This window comes from Camelus bactrianus, chromosome 7 (genome assembly GCF_048773025.1).
Source record: "Camelus bactrianus isolate YW-2024 breed Bactrian camel chromosome 7, ASM4877302v1, whole genome shotgun sequence".
Lineage (NCBI taxonomy): Eukaryota > Metazoa > Chordata > Mammalia > Artiodactyla > Camelidae > Camelus > Camelus bactrianus.
In genome coordinates this window covers 66,805,189-66,826,567 of record NC_133545.1, presented here as the reverse complement: position 1 = coordinate 66,826,567, position 21,379 = coordinate 66,805,189, and the positions used below count along the sequence as shown (strand labels likewise).

Genomic DNA, 21,379 nt, shown 5'->3' with positions numbered 1-21,379 from the left:
GGGGTTGGGGGCAGGCGAAGCACTTTACCTATAGTAGGCAGAGACTTGGAGGTGACTTTAGAATTTTTTACAAAGTCTAAGTACTTACAGAGAAATTTCAATCTTTCCATGTTGACTACTTTGAAAATTTGAAGAAATAAATCAAATCTCCTTCTTTCAAAAAATGTTTGCCACCCCTAATAGTGCCTGTTTCATCATACTCTACCAAAAGATGGGAAGGAGCCAGCCATGGGAAATCTACCTGCTAGACAGAAGAAACAGCAAGTGCAAATACCCCCAGGCAAAAATGTTTTAGAAAAGAGAGGTGTATACAGCCACAGTTTAATGAGTCCATGGAAGAGCGATTTTATATGAGAGGTAGGCAGGGAGCCAGATCACAAATGACCTTATAGGCCAGAGCAAAAAGCTTAGATTTTGTTCTATACGGAGAAAGAAGCCACTGAAATATGTTTAAGCAGAAGAGTTTCAGGATCTCACATTTTAGGAAAAAAAAAAAATCAAGCTGCTAAAGACACTCTGACTGTATGAGAGAAAGGCAAAGCAGAAGTGAGGGGAGCAGCCAGGTGGCTGTGGCAGGCGTTCCAGTCAGAGCCGGTGGTGGCCAGAGCCCACGGTAGGATGTCAACAGTGGAGACAGACCCTGTCAAGAACCATGAAGAATTTTTCTCCATCTTGCAATCTAACAAGTTAGCCTACCGCAGTTTCAGGATTGCTGGCAGAAGGCATGAGACTCCTGATTCAGAGACAAAGGACTTTTACCACTCACAGCCACCACCATAGCCTGAATGTCAGCGTTTATGTAGGGTCCCCAAGTCCCAGTTTCCACCAGGCAATGTACAGCAGGCCAGGTGACACCTGCGTACGCAGTAATCATGACGGGATCCGTGTTACTGCTTTTTCCTTTTTGCCTTGAGTATGTCACAGCCCAGCACTGTTGCTGATCTTACCTTTATTTAAAATGTTGGTCAATATTAAGTTGCTCATATGTTTTTAGCATGAATTTTTATTTTTTAAAAATATTGCAGTAAAATATTATTTGTTTGGATTACCCCTTAAATCTGTATCTTAAGCAAGTGCCTCTCTTGCCTCCTTCTATTCCCAGCTCTGCCTTCCCCTAACCTTCTGGCTAGGATGGTGACTTGGTTGCTTGTAACCAACAGAGCATGGAAATTTGAGTTCTTCCCTCCCCACAGTTTCCCAGCATACTGGGTCTGATTCATATGTACTGCAGCCACCCTTGGGGATGGATAGACTTTGGTCCTATCCCTCTTTTCTTCTTAAGGCAGCTAAACTCAGGGTGGAAAGTAAGAGAGGAATCAGCATGAAGAACTTCGCATCTTCAGCGTGAAGATTTCCATGCCAGAAAGGAAGGCACTGTAACTTTCTGTTTCAAGCACGCAGCAGCTACTCATGGCTCAGCCAAATGCAGATCCAATGTTACTGAGCACCCCAAACCCTGAATTGAATGGCATGATCATCATTACTGTCACTGTTCATTTCAACTTTGAAGACCCCTTGAGTCAGAAGCCAGAGCCAGATAGCCATCTGCCTGGGGCACATGGTTTGTGTATTTCAGCTAACTTGGCATTGACTAGGACAGACAGCAGCAACGTTTTTAAAGGAGTCCATCTTCGTCCAGGGCACTTGCTGTCTCATCATGATAACATCTCTTAGCATCTTGCCTGATTTCAGCACAAGGGCTCGGCAAGTTTTCCAGGGCTGCAGCTGATTGCAAGAATTTATCTAGATTTCTTCCTGTCTGTTTCTTATCCTTTAATGCAGCACCTTTGTCAGCATTTTAAACCCAACACAGGTCAGTGACAGCCCCATACTAGTTCATGCTCCGTCTACGGTTTCCCAGAAAATTATTCCACATCAGGGAAATCTCAAGGGAGGACCAAGCTCCTTTTCCCCAGCCAGGTTCCACTGCAAAAAACTGAGACCTTTGTCATCTTGGAATGGATAGAAGTTTGGCATGAAAGACTACGGCAAGGGATGCGCCCTAAGAGGTCCCAGCTGTTACTTTCCTCCCTTGTCCCCTAAGGGAGCCAGCCCAAGTTCAAGCAATCGATCCTACGGGATGGGGGGTATCAAATTCACATCACAGCTTTCTCCAAGACATCCTTCTCACAAAAGCCTCCTTTCTCCTCTCTTTGTAATGACTTCAGCTATGTGAGGAGTTTCAAAGTTATCGAAGTGTTGTTAGAGAAGGTTTTCTTGAAAATGTGCACATCTGAACTTTTCTCATCCCCACTGGGATATCTGCCATCTTTCATTGTGACACTGCAGGCGACACTGAGGCAGGAGAAGCACGGTTCTCACATCATAGTCTACATATATGCAAAAAAAAAAAAAAACCCTAATTATACCAGTAGTGGACTTGCTATAAATAACTTAGTTATGATTTATCAAGACTTTTACATCGCAGAATTAAACAGCAGGCTTTTCTGGGAAGTTGACAAAAGGGAAAGGAGCCTGCAATCAGGGACCCAGTTGGAGGGCACTGGAGTGGTTAGGGGAGCAAAGCTTTAAGACAGTGAGGAGAGATTGTACTTCCAGCAATTCGAGTAAAACTAGAGTCTGAAGAACTATGATACAAGCGTAGCCTGATTTTTTTAAATCAAAAAGAGAATGAAGTCTTCTAAAGTTATGTGGCTCTTACAGTTAACCGTTCAGTCTTCAGCTTGCCTTGATTACAGAAGAAGGACAGACACCGTAGGGCATGAGAAATTATGCTATCTGGGAATAGCACCGCCTGGGGAAAAGGGACAAAGAAATCTCATATTACTCTAGGATTTACCATAGTGACGCGGCGTAGAAACTGATAGAAGAAATAATTTATTTCCATTTTTAATACCGAAAGTGATTAAATATGTAGACTCTCATTTGGGGTTTTCCAGAAAATCAATGGCAGCTAAAGCCAAGACAAATGAGATGAGAGATGAAGGGTGAGGGCAAAGGAATGAAGAGATGCAGAGACCTAGTTCTGAGGTTTGCTTTCAGGGGAAGCAAAGAAAAGCAAGAGGAAACTCTCTGTCAAGGATGAGTGTCTAGGAGCCTTGAGAATAGAAAGACTGAACAGTGAGTACCCAATGTGTCAACAGTCCAGAGAGTTGCTAATGAAATAATTAAAAGAGCAGATACCCCAGAAGCAAGTTGACAGTGTCCCCCAGTACTGAGTAGGAAAACCAACAGCTGTTAGGCAGAGCCCCCAGCAAGAAAGAGAAACAAAAATATGAAACAGGACCAAACTTGTTCAGAATACAGTAAATCTTAAACAAGCCAAGCTGACTGACACAAACCTAAGCAGCCTCGTCACTTCATCATTGAATATTGATATTTTACCATTTAAGATTCTGACCTCAGTGGTTCTGCAGAAATATCTTTATACGAACAGAAAGAAAACAAACAAAACAGGAAAATCCATGTGAAGTCTTCACAAGCATTCAAGAACACCCCCATACAAAGAATGTTTGCTTCTAAATCCTAAGCAATTTTTCTGTGTGCATCCCAGACTCAGAAGATCCAATATGATTATTGGGTCGGTTTGGCTAGAGTACGGACAGAACTGTGGCTGATTTGGGTTTTCAGTCTGTTCTTTTTTCAGTGCTCTCTTGCGTTGGCCACCCAGTTGAATTTATAGTCAGACACGTAACGAAGCCACCTTTGCTTGTAGGTGCAGACGACGACCATGTGTATCTCCGTCAGCCTGAGTGGCTTTGTGGTCCTGGGCTGTTTGTTTGCCCCCAAAGTGCACATCATCCTCTTCCAGCCCCAGAAGAATGTGGTCACACACAGACTGCACCTTAACAGGTTCAGTGTCAGCGGAACTGGGACCACATATTCTCAGTGTAAGTATGGAACTTGGCAATGACTGCTTCATATGTAGAGTTGCAGAAGGGAGCAGGCTGGAAGGGGTAGCCATGGACATAGGAACAGACAACACACGTCCATTCCTGTGAACAATCACGATTCAATTTTAGTAAGTGCTGTTTCGACCACCATATGCCAGGTACCATGCTGGGTGCTAGGGATAGAGTGGTAAGCAGAAGAGTTCAAGTTTCTGTTTTGGCTGTGTACAGTCTAGCCAGGGAGACGGACATTAAATAAATCTACAACCACCATTAGGATTTTTGACCATGTTGCGGAGTCAGAGAACCTAGTTTCGAGTCCTGACTTTGCAACCATTTCAACAGGTCACCTTGAGCACATCACCTTACTGTTTCCTTCCTTAGCTGGCCTTAGGGTGGGATGAGATTAGTGCTCGGGAAAACCTGTTCTGTGTCACATAGATGCTGAAGGTGCTTCATATAAGTTAAAAGGGGAAGATGATCAAATAAGATGGAAAAGGCGGCATCCTAAATACCCACTCGGAAGTTCAAAGCACCTCCTTTCACACGAGCATGATAAAGGTTTCAAGAATCTCTACAGCGAGGGAACCTGTTTTACTTTGTTATTTACAGTTTCTCAAAAGTATTTGACCTCAGTAAAGCATCTCACATTCCATGGAATACACTTGGGACAATGCTGGAATAGATCTTCCTCTTATTTCAAAGACACAATGTTTTTTCAGCTGAGAACCAGCTGAGAAGTTGGCGTGAACTGAAATATACCAGGATAACGTCCCAGCCAGGGTTCTCTCTCCTGGCCTACAAATATCTGAAACACTATCCTTAGAGAATCATTTACTTCTTTAGACTCATCTAAAGCACAAATGTACCTAAAGGTGACAAACTTTTAAGCCATTTTCAACTAATCTGTGGTATGAAGTAGGAGAAATTCACTGACAGAAGGATGGGGGGAGGAGGGGGAGGGGAAGGAGGGCTGGAAGTGACAGAGACAAATGACTTCTTCACAATTTTGCCTCCAGCCGATTAGAAAGGAAACTTCAAAATAGCTCAGCATCACAGAGTGAGCAATCGCATTAGTGCCCCAGTTTCTCCAATAAAGTACCACATTTTGTAGGGCAGCCCTTTCCCTAGCAAACAAAGAGCAGACTGACGGCTGACAGCACATGTTCAAGGATGCAGGGTATGTACCACTCCTCGGGCTCAGCGGCTAGAGAGATGGAGACCTTACTGTATTTTCAACTAAATTTTCAGGTGTCACTATGGTTGAGTCCAGGAGCTGGTAAAACTTATGAAATAATTTCCTTGGACCTTAAAGAAACCTGCTTATTTCTGAAGCAACCAAATCTCTTTTCTAGCAGCCTCACAGCAAAAGCTGGCTAGTCCAGACAAGAAAGAACTGGCATATAACTAACACTGATAACTAATAAAAAACTAAAAAAAAAAAACAAAAAACAAAAAACCCTAATAAAAACAGCTCCAATAATCCAGCTAACAGGGACTCTCACTGACTGTTTTCTTCATGCTTGGCATTGTGCTAAATACTTCATACATGTGTGCACGCATGATATAGCTTCTGTTAACATTCACAACTACCCAAGGTCACACACACAGCAAGTGGCAGAACCAGAACTGAGTCAGCTTCTCTGATTTCAAAGCCAAGGGCACCCAATCACTGTGCTGTGCTCCTTCATCCAGAAAACAAGCCGGGAAATTTCCCATGAAGCGAGGTACTCAGGAGGCTTTAGAGAGAACAGAAGGAAGTTTACCGTAGGCTGTGCAGCAAGATTTACCAAGGGGCAAAAACAGTCTTGTTGAGAGCTGAGAGTTCTTGGTTCTTATTAAAACCATTTAGCAAAGCCCATAAGTCTTCCACAGACATTGTTCAAGTACATCCCAACCTTAGTAATTAGAAATGGTGGCATTTTCTAATGCATATACTGGGAATTAGTAAATTCCTCAAGAGGTAACAAGGGACTTTACCCAATCAAGTCTCTGCTCAGAGTTTCAGAAATGTCCATTTACCCAAAAACCAATATACTGCAATGGCCACCAACCTGCTTAAGCTGTCACTCAGCATGCTGATCTGCTAGTGGCATACATCAAGGTAGGTGTCTACCCAGCCCAGTGTTTTAGGATCATTTTGTTACTCAGTGAAATGTTAAATACATTTTTTTTCTTTCAAAAGATCTAAATTTAGACCTCATTTCCCCAGCAGTTTTTTTCTAATTAATCCAAATTAATGAAGTAGAATTAAAGTAACAAAGTAAAATATTTATGTAATACCTCTAGCACTTCAGGTGTGTAAATAACGAATTCACTGATCTTTTACTTGTAATTCTTTATCTTTTACTCACAACAGTTTCATATTTGTGAGCTCATTTTATCCATATTAGGTGTCACAAGTTCCATTTTACAAGTGAGAAAACAGAGAACAGAAGTGACCTCACAAGGATACACGATGATTCAAGAGCTGACACTGAATTTCCTGACTTGTGATTAATACCCTAACCATTTTACTAAATTGGAACCATTGTCATGAAATTCAAATTCACTCAATTATTAAATGCTTGGGCACCTTCTGTACACCAGAAATGTCTACGCACCTGTGTCCACAGTGGTGAATAGGACAGAATCCCTGGTCCCAGCAGGAAGCTTGGTGTCTAGGGCAGTGTTTTTCATACTGCAGAGTGTAAGCCACTAATGGGTCATGAAATTTACTTAGTGTGTTTATCAGCATTTTTTAAAAGAAAACAGAACAAAGTTTCTTAGAGTTCATCATATGTAATAGGGTAAGTGCTATTTCATGAAGTCTGCTCGAGTCTATGTATGTGTACCGGGTTCAGGCAAAACACTTATTTCTATGAATTTCAAAGAAATTTGAAAGCCATTGGTCTGTGGGATCTAGTTCTACAAATAAATGTGTTACTGGCCACTATGATGAAAATTTAAGCAACTGGTTTAATCCCTCAGTACCTGATTGCTCCATTATAGATTCATCTCAATATTCTATTTCCCTCTTAAATATTGGGAAGTATGCTGTTTTAATAATCAAGAGAAATCCTTAAATGGCTCTGTGTTCATTAGGTAAAGCATAGGTTTGTCTTAGGCTGTACCTAATTTATGTTCTTCCGGTAAGTATTTGCAGGCATTTTATTCCAATGGATTATTGTTACCAATATTGCTACTGGTTTTCTGACTTACTCCCTCCAGAGGGAAAAATTAAAAACTCATGTATGGATGAGAGTAAGCTGATGTAGCAACAGAGTTACCCTCCACAAAAGACACATTCAGTTATCTATTCCCACCTAACACACTTCCCCTAAATGAGTGACTTAAAAAAAAAAAAAACCCTTTTATTATCTCCCTTGATTTTGTAAGTCAGGAAATTCAGGCAGGGCTTGGCTGAGCAGTTCATCTGTTCTCTGAGGCCTTGACTGGGGTCCTTCTGTAATATCAGCTGAGACTGAATTGGTCTGGAGGGTCCACAATGGTTTAATTCTTACACTTGGCACCTTGGTGGGATGTCTCTGCACTTGGGATCCCAGACAGCATGACAGGACCTGCCCAGATTTAAGGGGAGGGACATAGATCCCACCTCCCAGAGAATCTGTGGCCATTTTTATGATGCTGCACTCTCCAAACCCTAAATCCATCCAGTACTATACTTTTCATAGGGATTAAGTGACATGACACACTTAATCTTACACCGAGAAGTCACCTTGACTGGAAGGTACAGTCACATTAATTTCCAGTTAATTCTCTGGCAAGAGAGTTGCAGAAATACCACATCATTTTGGAGTCTCAGTGAACTCCCTGACAGAAGCTAAGGTGGTTGCTTGCAGAAGGAGTATAAGTATTGGGTTTTAAGAACTGAGAAGTTGCTCAACAAAGATGGAAAAAGCACAGCCAAACTTAGAAGCAGTCTTGGAAGAAAGAACATGGTTAAGGCCATCTCAGAAAACTCATCATTTGAGAAATATTTACATGTTGCTATGTGCAAAAGAGTACAGTTTTAGTAGTAGCTGATTAACTATATACAGTGGGAGTCAGAATAGTTAAAGGAAACAGTAACTTTCCCCATTAAGTGTACCCATAGGCCAGTCGTTTCCAGTATTTGTGTATTAAAATACCACCTCTTTGAAACAGATTCCCAGGCCCCTTCCTTTGATTCACAGGGTCTTGGCAAAGGCCAGAAATCTGGTTGGTAACAGATACCCCAACTGGTTCAATGGAAGTGATCCACGGAAAACATTTTGAGAACCTGAACCCAAACCATCGTGTCTACTTCATCCAGTGGCATCAATCAGAGCAGGAAGCTCCACTGAGATGACCCTCAAAGAGGAAGGTGGCACTGGGTTCAGGGAAGGAGAGCTGTTTTGAAATTCTGTCCTTTGCCTCATAATGCCAACAGCCACATCCCTGCCAGTTATTTCCCATCACCCTCTGGAACTCTCCAGAGAAGGCATCTCTCACACAGAAGCACCTGGCCACTCAAAAAACACTTACCGAGAGTGGGAATGCACCTTCCAATAGCAGTGTGACTCAGAGACCCTGAAGTCCTACACTCATACTTGGAATGCTGCTCCCACACCCACACACATTAGCAAACATCCTTTGTATTTGGATGAGGGGGGGGAATGGTCATTCTTTATATTGTTCAGCTTTAGAAGCAAAGGATCTTCCCAGAGCTGATTCCCAAAGATAGGCAGTCAAGAATGTGTGCGGAGAAACTTAGCATCTGTAAATTCAAAATATTTTTTTAAGTGAAAAGCCTTCCTTTCAGCCCTACACCTGACAGCATCTCATTCTACTGGCATGGGTGCTGAATGTAAGTAGAACGGCACCATTCTGAAAGGGACAAGCTGGAAGTACACGTGAAGTTATGCGGCATAAAGCCCTGTAGGTCCCATGCAGAGTAGAATGTTGTTGACACTGGTGTAGGTTTGTATCAGCATAGACTGGGGACAGAAGTGAGAAATGGAGTGTGCCCAAGAGTCTTCAGAGCTATTATGTACCCAGACTTGGTCCTACGGGGATGCCTATTTCTCTTGCTCATGGTGATCATTCAGATGTATGTATGTCATTATCATTAAGATCAGCCAAGAGGCTTCTGCTAACTAATGATGCCCAGATTTGGGCCCCAGAGGAGCTGGGGGCATATGGAGATTGATTTCTTCTGCCAAAACCTTAATCAGAAAGTCACTTGTCTAGGTGGTAATGTGTGAACTGCTCCATTAATAGAATTATTCTTTATTACAAAGCATGTGCACATTATAAAAAGAAAGCAGTAGTATCAAAAGATCAAGTGAACAGTCTTCTAGAGTCACCACATAATTTCCTACAGAGCTACAGCAACAGACAGCAAGGACATAAGGACCAGGCTTTGAACTTACCAGTGGCCAGGCTTTGAAGACACCTTAGTCAGCAGGGGGCAAGCCACTGCACAACTCTAAATAGGACTTCATATGAGAAAAAAAATAGCACATAATGCCAAGTTTTTCTTGACAGTGCTAGTCCAGAAAACCAGCATAATATCCCTGCACCTTTACAGTTCAGGGAGTCCCATGATGACTGGCTAGGAAGATTAAGAAGTTCTTTGGCAACACAGACTGAATGGACGGTCTCCTTCACCATAGGCATAAATATATTATAAACATAAATCCTTGCTGACCGAACAGGAAGAGCCTAGAGTATTCAGCAAGTTAAGCCATTTGCTTCCAGGCAGAATAAACCTAGTGCATCCAAATCAGATGTCGATCCATTTTCCCTTAAGAAAGGGAAGTCCACAGCATCCCTGAGAACCTCATTCTATTCCCTTTCACTCCCTCATTGAGGATGGGAGAATAGAGTCCCCAGATGCAATAGGTAACCCTATAAGTTAGGAGGTAGATATTCAATACCTCTTCTTCTATTTAGCATTTCCATTTACTTGTCTCACAACTGCCCTTATACAACCCTTAAATCATCTTCTCTTTGCCTCCAATATTTTGCTAGGTTTTCCCCATGCAGCTCCAGCCCACCTCCTTTAATACAGTGACCACAGAGCCAGGAGCTGGAAGAGATGTTCAGGATCATTTATTCTAACAACCACATTTATAGACGAGAAACCAGGGCCCTACCTATTAGGTGCTTTTAGGAATTTGATAACTGCAGTCATAGATAAAACTCTCAAAAGCTGCTCTGTGGCTCCTCTGGCCTCTCTGGATTTTCTGCCTCAACTCAGTGACAAAATTCATCTCAGAAGCTATTCTGACAATGAGAATCTTATCATCTGCAAATTCAATGATTTTTTTTTTAAGTTAAAAAGCTTTCTCTTACATGCCACACATGACAGCATCCTGTCCTACTAGCATGGGTGCAGACTTCTATTCCTCTCAAAAGCCCAGGCTGGGGAGTTCAGCACATAAATCATGTTTTTCTGAGGCCCCAGCGAGCCCCACACCCAGGCTGCATACAGACAAGATGTGGTATTCCAGAGGGGTTATCCTCAAAGCTTCTCAGAAAATGTGATTCAGTGAAGAAAAGGAATTTTGTTAATGGTGACCCATTAAATGCTTATGACAGAGATATAACTTCTCTCATTCAAATAGTTTTTTTCAAAAGCAGTATCATGTCCTTGAGTTAAATCACACTGTATGGTCTCTCTTCTGTGTTGTACATTTGAACAGAACACAAACACAATAGCTCAAGGAGAGTTCCTAAACCAGAGAGTTTATATTGTGTGAGAGATACCTACAGTCACATGCACCTCCATGGAACCCCAAATTTATTAATGCCTTTGGGAACATGGTACCATGCTCAGAGCAATGTATAAATGTCAAAAAAAAAAAAAAGGAAATGTGTATTTAATCAAATACTGCCCATATAGTGATCTCAGAGGATCAATACCTTAAAACAAAGCAAGCAAAGAGTCTAACATCAATTCATTATAATGTTCCTCCTACTTCCTTTTCATTTTAAGTGAATTGTCTGGAAAACATTCATAAATGGAAATATCTGTGTGCCTACAGCAGGAAAACGCCTACTCATATAGAAAAAAAAATTTTTTTTAAGATGCCTGCCTTACCTGGAGGAATTTCAGAGGCTTTGGGAGAGGAACCACTAACCAAGTAAATGAGACAAATTTGATGGATAATTCATTCCTTCACTGGAGAAAGTTTTGTGGCCAGGCTCAGCTCTAGGCAATGGGGACGTGGTCATAAACAAAACAAACCCTACACTCATGGTGCTCGCATTCTAACCAGGCAAGAGGTGGTAAAGACAGGCAAGCCAAGAATATGTAATATCTTAGGTGTTGATAAATGATGTGGAGAAAATAATGTAAGCCAAACACAAATAAGGCACACTGGAGACAGACAAAGAGTTGCTGTTTTTTAGAGAGTGGCCAGGGAAGTGATAAGGTGACACTGAGCAGAGACCTGAAGAAACGAAAAGAAGGGAGCCATGCCAGTACCTGGCGGAAAGACATTCCACGCAGAGGGAACAGCACACGCAAAGGTCCAAAGTGGGAAGCACATCAGACAGGCCAAATGAGGCCAGAGGGAAATGACTAGGGGGGAAAGTGAGAGGAGATGAGGACAAAGATGGAGCAGATCATGTCGGACTTTGGAGGTCACAGGAAGGACTTTTGCTTTTCTGTTTCAAGAACTGGGAAAACACTTGAAGGGCTTCATCAGACGTATGGCAGTACCTGACTTTTAAAGCATCGTTTTGGCTGTGTGGGCGGACATAAGACAGGGAGCAGGCAGAGCCATCATTTGGGAGGCTACTGCAGAGCCCGGGTGATGGTGGCTTAAATCGGGTGTTAGCAATGAAAGCTAACAAACTTGTGCAGATGTTGTGTATCATTTGAAGGTGAGGCTAACAAGACCAGCTCCACTAGGAAGGAGAACTAATGCCTGGCATTATCTTGGGAGAGTTTGACCCTTTTGTCGTTTGACCTGGACCCCTAGCTGTAGTGGCACTTGCAGCTCATGTTAGTTGTTTGAGCCTCAGGGTGAACAATTTTCTGATTCTTGCCTGAAAACACATTTGGATAGCAAAGAGAAGCAGCAGGAAATGTGCAGCAACTGAGAGGAGGCAGGAAGAATAAAAAATCGGTAGAACAGTACAAAAAATTCTTGAGTCCTTTTATTTACACATTAGTTATTGTGCCTCCAACTTTGGTACTCCTTGAGGGAGGGGAGAGAGGAGAAAAGAACACGACTGGAAAGAAAGCAGGACAGCATGATGTGGCAACAATGGACTGCGGTATTAAGTCAAAGACCAAGTGGAATTTCTTTTAAGGTAATTAAGTTGTATCGTGGGTGACAGAAAGGTACCTGCCATATTTTCTCTTTCCTTGAATCTTGTCTCACAAGAAATGAATCACTGAATGAAGAAGTCTTTGCTTTCCTAAGTTCTAACTGCACATTTGGAAATTAAATCTTGGGTTTGTCGATTTTTATCCAACACCGTAATACATATGATTTCCTCTTAAATCTCCTGGTAACAGTTTAAGACCATTACTTTGGTCATAAAGGGGAAACACCACCTGAGAATCTAGCCTGTGTTGATTAATAATGGGTTCTCTGTCTTCCACTCAGAAATCTCTGACATAGCAAGGCTACCAAACCAGTGGCTAAGAGTGTCATATCTGCCCAGACAACATACATTAATCAACACATGCACTTCTGGGATGGGATCAAGGGACCCTAGCATAAGTAAATTGAGGTGATGAGTAAAAAAAACAGGTCCAATGACAAAGCAGGAGGTCAAGGCAACATGGTATTCCATGACCGTCGCATTAAAATATCTAAACAAGCAGACATGCTGGGAGACATTACTTGGGGTCATCAGAAACAAGGAAATGGAACAGATGGGAACAGAATGGAATGTCTGTTCTGTTTAAGTGTTTGTTTTATTTTTTTCCAAGTCTGATCTATTACACAGTTATAGTAACACACTGATTCTCAGGAACCAAGTCTCAGCCACTAAATTGACTAAGAGACTTGGCATCCATGAGAATCTCTTAAATAAATATGTTTAGCATTGACTGAGGACCCAGTTACCTGAAAAAAATAGGGTCATTTTCTCCGAAGCCTGACCAGTCTGTGCATTACTGGTGCAAGAAAAACAAATTTCACAGTGCGACACAAAGCTGCCACTCAGCTACATTGATCTCTAGAGCTTCACCAAGCTTGTGGAGCAAAACATGCCTTTTCATGGGTGTGAACAGCCCTTCTGTAATCAATGGTGGAACTTATTAAGTCTTTTTCAGTTATCTTCAGTTTTTATTATAAATAGCAAAAAGCACCACCTTAGCCCAGAGTAACTAACAGCAGCTACTCACCCCCACTCCCAGGAAAGCCAAAAATAAGCCTGCACGTATCTTATTTCTGACAGAAAGGGTGATTATAGAAATCTGCTTAACCGCACTTAAGAAAATAGGCTAAACTTATGCCATTAAAAATCTCGTAAGAATTTCAACAGAATAATAGCAAAAGCTCATCAAAAACACACAAACAAAAATGACAGTATTTCTCTCTTCCACATATTTTACTACCTTGGGGAATAACAGATGGGCTAATACAGGAGGCATATGTGAAATATTTATGAAAGGCAAAGTAATTGAGACAGTAAACTCATAAAATAGTAATTTCCTCTACTATATTCAGCAGCATGAACAAAAACAAGAATATCTTTTACATAATAAAATGAAAGATACAGATGAAACAGGTAACAAGAAGTAGAAAAACACAAGTCCCCGTTCCCTTCAATACACTAAAGAGTGGTTGGGGCAAAAATAACTGCAGAAAGAGTCTGGGGGGTGTTTTTGCTGTTGTTATTTCTTGTAAGAACTTGAATTTGCATTATCTGCCTCTCAAAGAGTTTAGATGGTCTAATGTAGGGTTTTCCCTTTAATATCCCTTTGAAGCAGGTAGGTGATTCCACATTATTCTGTAAACGTTTATAATGATGTCCACCAGACATACAGACACTGTAATTTGAGGATGTTCTTCGTGGCTTCCTTTGCAGCCCCTGTACTACATGGTCAAAGTAGACCCAGTTTTTAAGAAATCAGAATGCAGTGAGAAAGCAGATAATAAGCACACACTTAAGAAAAGCGTTACATCAAGTTCCACAATTGCATGGGGAACATCAGAGCAGGTTTCTGCTGCCATCTTTAAAAGTGCAGGTGAAGAAGGGATTAGACTAGTTCAAGGTGGACAGAGAGGAGTGCTGGCACCCTAGTCCCTGGGTCTCCTCGACTTACCCCCATGACACATCATTCCTCTTCAATCTCTGAAAATGAAAAACCTGCACAGAAATAATAAAATTTGATCCTGGAAAAGATGAAGAGCTTAGTCAAAATGTCAAAAGCAGGATGCCTGCCCTGGGTTGCTCACCACCCCCGCCAGCTCTTTGCAGGGGTGGTTGATGGTTGACACTACAATGAGGCTTGAGAAGCAGAAAGGCCCACCTGTTTCAAAACGAGGCTGCCCACAGGCCTCACATTTGCTCGTTAAAAGATTATTTCCTTCTTGAAACTTTCATCGGTTCCCTCATTCTTGGAAATGCAACCATTCACAAAATCCTTCAGAAAATATGCACACAGTGTCTATTCTATGACCAGCCATGGGGATAGGGATAGAATAACGAAAAGGCTAGCCAGGCCCCCACATAGTTTCTAGTCAAGAGTAAAGACCTAAGATGCTAACCAAAAAAAAAAAAAAGAGCAAGAAAAAAAATCAGTTTTACAACTGAGTAATGTGATTGAGAGTAACTGTTGGTTGCTTTAGTTGAGGTGGCCTGATGACAGACAGCCTTTTGCAGGGGGTGACATTTCAGATGTGGATGACAAGGAGGGACTCAGAGAGGGAAGAACATTCCCAGCAGAGACAACAGCTACTGCAAAGGGCCTGAAGTTGAGAAACAGATATACTGTTTTTGAGGACCGAAGCAAAACAAAACAAAAAAAAGAGGGAGGTAGATGGGGGGTCGGGGGGGAAACATAGAATTAGTTGAATGCAGAAGAACAGGCATGGTCTGTATCAAGCTGGGATTTATAAACCAGAGTAAGGAGAGTACAAAGAGAAGCCACAGGAGGTGTGTAGGTAGGTGGCTTACAGCTCAGTGTAAGAGTGTGTGCTTAGTATGCACGAGGTCCTGGGTTCAATCACTAGTACCTCCATTAAACAATCAAAGAAACCTAATTACCACTCCCACCCCCACCCCCAAAGAACAACAAAAAACAAACCTCTGGCTGCTGTGTCGAGAAAGTACTACAGGGAAGCAAGAGTGGGCACAGATACCCTGGTGGTACAACTAACGCAGTAGCCGAGAGAGAGATGATGGTGGCCTGGCCCAGGGCGAGAGATGAAGAGATGGAAGTGGTCGGAGGTGGAGACAGTTGACTGGACCTGATGACAGGTTTAATATGGGAGGAGGGACAAAAAAGGAATGAAGCATCAGCACTGGGTTTGGATATGCTTTGGCCACCTGATTTTGAAATGTCTATAAAGAGCCACACGGAGACGCCCAGGAGACAGCTGGACACAAGGCAGCTGCAGAGAAAGGACATACTGAGTGTCTGGGAGCACTCTTCCCTCTCCTAGGTTTCCAGTGAACTGTGGTTTATACTTCATTTCACCCTGTTCCTTCTCTTACCTTTCCTAGCCATGAAGAAGCAATAATCAGACTAAGTATATGAAGCTTTGCAAAGAATACAGTAATGCTCTCACATTTGGAATTATTATCACTGTCACCTTCCATTGAGTATTTATCTGGCACACACTGGGTCTTCATAGTAGAAGTTTCAGGAATTCCAGATTATGCTGTTCCTGCTTCCCCTGCTCCCAAGATATTGTAGCTTTTAATAGTCTTGTATCGTAAAGAAATTTGAACCTCATTCTAAAAAAGATAAAAGGACAAAGTCTTCAAAAGTTAGCATGTTACATGACACACAACTCCACTGTAACCTTAGGCAGCTGCACAGACTTGACTTCATCATTTTCTTACACACACAGACAAGTAATCAGTGCAAAATTGAGAGGTTGGCACCTCCCCAGCGGTGGGTCCGCCAAAAGACTTCAGTGCCCCAGATACAATGAATGCTTCCCACTGAACACCACAGAGCACCAAATTTTATAGTCAGTTTCTCCTTCATGTTTAAAGGAATTCATATGAAAAATGCAATTTTATGGGGCAAGAAAATTTCCACAATCAGGCATGAACACTTTAGCATGAAATTAGTTGATCTGATTATTAACTGAGAGATATGCCTTCAAAGAATGGGACAGCTGACTGCTCAGGGTGATCAGGGCTGAGGTCAAGGCAGCCAAGAGAATTAGCCCCTCCTGGACAGAGTAGGTCCAGATGGACCGGCCAAGGGATGGTAGGTCAGCAGCTCCAAATGGTAATGTGAGGCCATCTCTAATTTATTGTCTTGGCCATGGAGTTTCATTCTGTGAAGGACAGGGCTCCTGGCTTTTGTTCTCACTCAGTAAAAAGAAAACGGTTTAAGAGTGAAATAGATTTATTTTAATCATCCTTAAATTTCTCATAAAAACAAAACTTTTGTTCAAATAAGAGCTATGAATTGTTATCTAGGAAAACAAAGAGCCATAAAAAGAATGAACATACATACCCGTGTTATAGTCACACCCTGACACTGTCATCACTATTGCCATTAACAAGAGCATCATCCCTCTGCAGTTCTTAGTAGCCCAGCCTCACTAGAGTTTTCACTGAGGTTATCCACTTGAACAAAGAAATTACATCAAACCATTCTCTAGAAGGCAATAGAGTTCACAGATGACTCGTGGGACTACAGAGAGTCATTGGCGCCCAGAGAGAACAAAATTGATTATGCTATTTAAAATAGTAATTAATTGAACAATCTTTAAGAAAATTGCAGTGAGTGTTCAATTTTGGATACTGCATTTTAACCAGTTTACAGATTTGCAAAGCTAATTTTAAACCCACGAGTGACTTCTTCCAACAAACTCTCACCAAGAGGCATGACATTAGCGGAGGTATGTTCCAGGATAATTTTGAACAGAGCATATTTAGAAAGTTGACCTACCACAGCATTAAATCACCTAGCATTCTCCAAATCCACGTTAATATGAGTTTAACTTAATTTCAATCAGTGTGCAGGATTACCCGTGCCAGTACCTATGTGGCCCATTTGACTAATGTGGAATTTTCTGTCCTGCTTTGTTTTCCAGCCTCTGCAAGCACATATGTCCCGACGGTGTGTAACGGGCGGGAAGTCCTCGACTCCACCACCTCATCTCTGTGATTGTGGAATGCAGTTCAGTTCTTGTGTTTTTAGATGGTTAGATGAAAGTGCTCATGTGCAGCTCCGGAATGTGGAAACAGAGCAAAAGAATACCCCCTAGTACCTTTTTTTAGAAACAGTACAATAAATTATTTTTGAGGACTGTACAGTATATAGTGACGTGCTAGAACTTTTTAGACTGATTTTAGTGTCCCTATTATTAACGATTCCCCAGAACATAGAAATAACCATTGTTTACAGAGTTGAGCATTGGTGACAGGGTCTGACAGGGTCAGTCTATTAGAAAATATGGTGGCAATATTAGGTAACTTTTTTTCCTATGAAGTTTTTTGTAGGTCCTTGTTGTAATAACTTAGGATGAGTTTCTATGTTGTATATTAAAGTTACATTATGTGTAACAGATTGTTTTTCTCAGCACAAAATAAAAAGCATCTGGATTAATGTAACAATATTGAGAATAAAACCTTCAAGGTTTTCCAGCATGGTGGATAATGGCTTGTTCTTTTTAAATCACGCCAGATAATCTGATTATATTGATTTCAGACCATTTATACTTTTCATGTTGGAAAATATAAACTGTGCTTCTCTTTACATTTAGGTGCATTGAACACAAGTTGTTACCTGGGGAGAGAGCTGTGAGCGGAGCTAGACTTCTTCGCAGATAACAGGATCAGAATGCAACTGATGACAGCATAACTATCAGGCCCTTTCAGTGGCCAGATGATAATACTCATGTTGGTCTTTAAGCCACATCAGTACAGCAGCCTAGAATTCGCCCCAGTAGTGCTCTGTGGCAAGAAGGAGAGGGTTTCTCCGTCCCTGCATTCCTCTTAATGCAGAGGCTGACCTGCCAGGGGAAGTTTGACAGCCTTCATTTCCCAAAACGACCTTCATTACTAGCAAGGAGACTGGGGAAGTATCTTGCTATTCCATTGGAAAATCATACTCACTGCTCATAGCTGAATGAGGCAATAAAAATGTAGGTTATCTTCTTTTCCAGTGCTTTTCCAAAGTCCCAAGAACAATGCTTAGGCACAGAGACTTGTCACTGAACCTGAATATTTTACTAAACTAAACAAAGGAGCAAACAGGGAAAGCATGGATAAGCTAAAACTGACTCATTCTTATCAACACTGTCCTATTTCTCCTGGTAAACCCTGAGTCACAGATCATTAATTAATGTAGAAAAATTTACCGAGAACCTGTCTGCCAGGTCCCACACCAGGTACCACAGACAGAGACCGTACTGGTTTCCTGTAACTGATGAACAACTGAACACGAACTGGGTGGCTTCACACAACAAAAATGTATTCTCAGTGTTGGCAGGGCTGCACCCTCTTAGCTCTAGGGGTGAATCCGTCCCATTCCTCTTCTAGTTTCCTGTGGTTGTCAGCTTTCTGACATCACATCACTCCAATCTCTGCCTCCATCTTCACATCACTTTCTCCTCTGTGTGTCTCTTTCAAGGACATCTGTCATCGCATGTAGGGCCCACCTGGATAATGCAGGATAATCTCATCTCAAGATCCTTAATCACATCTGCAAAGGCCCTCTTTCAAAATGAAGTAATATTAGATGTGTACATATCCTTTGTGGGGGGACCACTCTTCAACCCATGATGGAGGAAAAGATGATTGAGATGTAGTTCCTTCCTTTAAGAAGCATCAAGACTGGAAAATATTTTAATGAGGGAACTGTGACTGAGGAACACAGTGAGAGGAAGGAAGAAAAGGATTCGAGGGGCCCACAGGCTAAATACAACCAGGGCCTGCTTAATCAAAACATACAAGTACTATTTTTAAAACATCCAAAAATAATGAGCAGGTACACAAAAGCCAACAGGACTGGCCTTGGGGAAGTAAGGCAAGGAATCCTGCATTAGGGAGTCTCTTCTTCCTTGCAGATGCACTTAAATCAGCACCCTAATCCATCTATCCAAAACTCACCAGATGCCCAAAGACCACAGTGCAATCTCTAAACTCTCATATTCAAAGAAAAACCTGGATTTGGGGAGTGGATGGGGCAGACTGGGTAACAGATTCAACAGCACTAGACGGCAAAGAATTCCAATGTACGAAGCTGGCAGGAGTGCCAGATAAGTGTGCTCAGAATGAGCAAGTGCTGAAGATAAAGGCTGAGGCAAGGCTGACGGGAGAGAAAGTAAACTCAGTCCCCTGATGGAATGTGACAGTCTGAGGCAGGCACTATCAGTTGGACTGTTTAGAGACGCAGCTGATGTCTAAAACAATCAAACTGATCATGGATCTTTTTAACAAGATGATTAGGCTGTGGGTGAACCTTGAGAGAACTGTTTTTGAGAGCCAGAATTTGATCTACAGCCACGATATTTCACTGCCCGCCTTTACACTGAAGGCACAATGACTGACAGCTTCCTTCATCTTCCCTACTACAAGCCTTGTTTCCTATTCAAAAGCACATCCCCTAACATGTGATCCCCAGAAATCATTTTTTTAAAGAATATAATTTGCAACACATGTATGGAAGACAGCAGCTATACAATCTTTTTTTACATAAGCCATTTCGACCAAATAGGTTTTGGATTTTTTTTCTTTTCTTTTCTTCTTTTACTCCAGTAACAACCTTTCATTCTCTCAAAATATAAAACTTGTTGAGCTGATCAATCTTTGCAAAACTGTCCTGAATTTAAGCAACTCAAGTAGAATGATCTATCCCACTCATAAAAAAAAAAAAAAAATCAGAACCTAATGATAAGGCTGATCACTGTTGGATTCTCGAGTATTTACAGTTTCTGAAACACTCTGGGTGTCCTCTCTAGTTTAAATATGAACAATTCTCTTGCTCACTCAGGTTTCTCTGGGTAAAGTAAAAAGGCCCCATTTTTAAGCTGCAAGGCAAGCTGGTTTGCAGAACACAGAGAGGACAGATGGAAAGAGTGTCTGAAAAAGGAGGTAATTCAGCCCATGTACCTTCACAGCCTTCATCTCCACACCTCCTCTCAGCTTTACTCATGTATCCACCATGACAGTTTTGGGCCTCAGAGCTCTTTAGCAAAGGGCTATAAACATGGAGAAGCCAAGAAAAGCGAGGGGGCCAGGAAGATGGAACACCAGTGTGGATTATCACCATCACAGCCCTAATAACCAAGGTCCAAACCCCTGAAGAAGAAGGCAGTTATTACTCCCATTCTGTGATAGAAAGATCTGCATAAGTCCCACTGGTTGGACTCATTTTAATTAACCCAACCAATGGCCATCTGAAATCAGCCCTCTGAGATAAAGGAAATCTTACTCTCTTCCAAACTAAATTTACCAATATCCACAAGCTATTTTAGACAGGGCTTTTCATTCAAGAGTCATTAATAAGATGAAGAAAATTCCAGCAAATTAAAAGCCTAACTGGGACATTTTGTTCAAGGAAAATGGAGATCTGTTTCTAGAACCACTAATCACTAAAGGAATCCTAAATGTCTTTTGCAGCTCAGTAAGTCTTAAAATAGGATTTGGTAAATGAGTATGAACTGAGGTTGTGCACTGCCTGAGCACATGCAATGGACCCTCCAGTGCTGCCAGGGGACCCTCTCCAGGCCTGGGGCTCAAGAATATATATGCTGACACTACTTTTATGCATCAATATACCCTACTCCCACACAGTTACTTGAAATAAAATGTAAGACTGACTATTATATCCAGTTACCTTAGCAATAAAAGTTACAGAAATGGCAAGGTGAAAAGGCTTTTCAGTCAACCATGCTGGTTTACTTTGAACCAATTCACTTGTTTTAGTTTTATCATTTCCTCATCAATATCCATAATCAAGCCCCAGAACTAGAAGAGTAACTCTGAAGAGTGTCTGGCCTTGTCTTTGGTTGGTGATTAAATCCTCCAGGGAGGGTGATGGATTATTCTCTTCTTGATCATCTCTAGCGACTTGAGAAACTTTGAAGGTTTGAGCTTTGAAACGGTAAACAGATTCTTCCAAATAGTTCCGCTTGTGGGTTTCAGGGACTAAAACCAGTGGTCAGCAAAGCAAGGCTCACAGATCAAATCCTAGCCCAGCATCTGTTTTCATAAAGCCTGTGAGCTAAGAATGCTTCTACATTTTTAAATAGTTGGAGGGGGGTGGAAATAAAAAAAAAAGAGTAACATTTCATGACAAGTGAAATTTAAATGAAGCTCACATTTCCATGTACATGAAGTTTTATTACAATGCAGCCATACTCATTCGTTCATACATTGCCTGTGGCTGCTTTCCTGCTACAATG

General features: G+C 41.6%; 2 protein-coding genes across 2 annotated transcripts in view; one reads left to right on the top strand and one right to left on the bottom strand.

Moving 5' to 3' along the window:
• Positions 1 to 17,200, top strand: part of GRM3 (glutamate metabotropic receptor 3) — a 206,247-nt gene extending 189,047 nt beyond the window's left edge. Inside the window, exons 5-6 of the mRNA XM_010946623.3 lie at positions 3,677 to 3,851; positions 17,063 to 17,200. Of these exons, the coding sequence (XP_010944925.1) occupies positions 3,677 to 3,851; positions 17,063 to 17,136 (249 nt within the window). The 3' untranslated portion in view covers positions 17,137 to 17,200. The remainder of the gene's footprint in view (positions 1 to 3,676; positions 3,852 to 17,062) is intronic.
• Positions 1 to 21,379, bottom strand: part of ELAPOR2 (endosome-lysosome associated apoptosis and autophagy regulator family member 2) — a 290,850-nt gene that overhangs the window by 37,850 nt on the left and 231,621 nt on the right. The window lies entirely within an intron of this gene.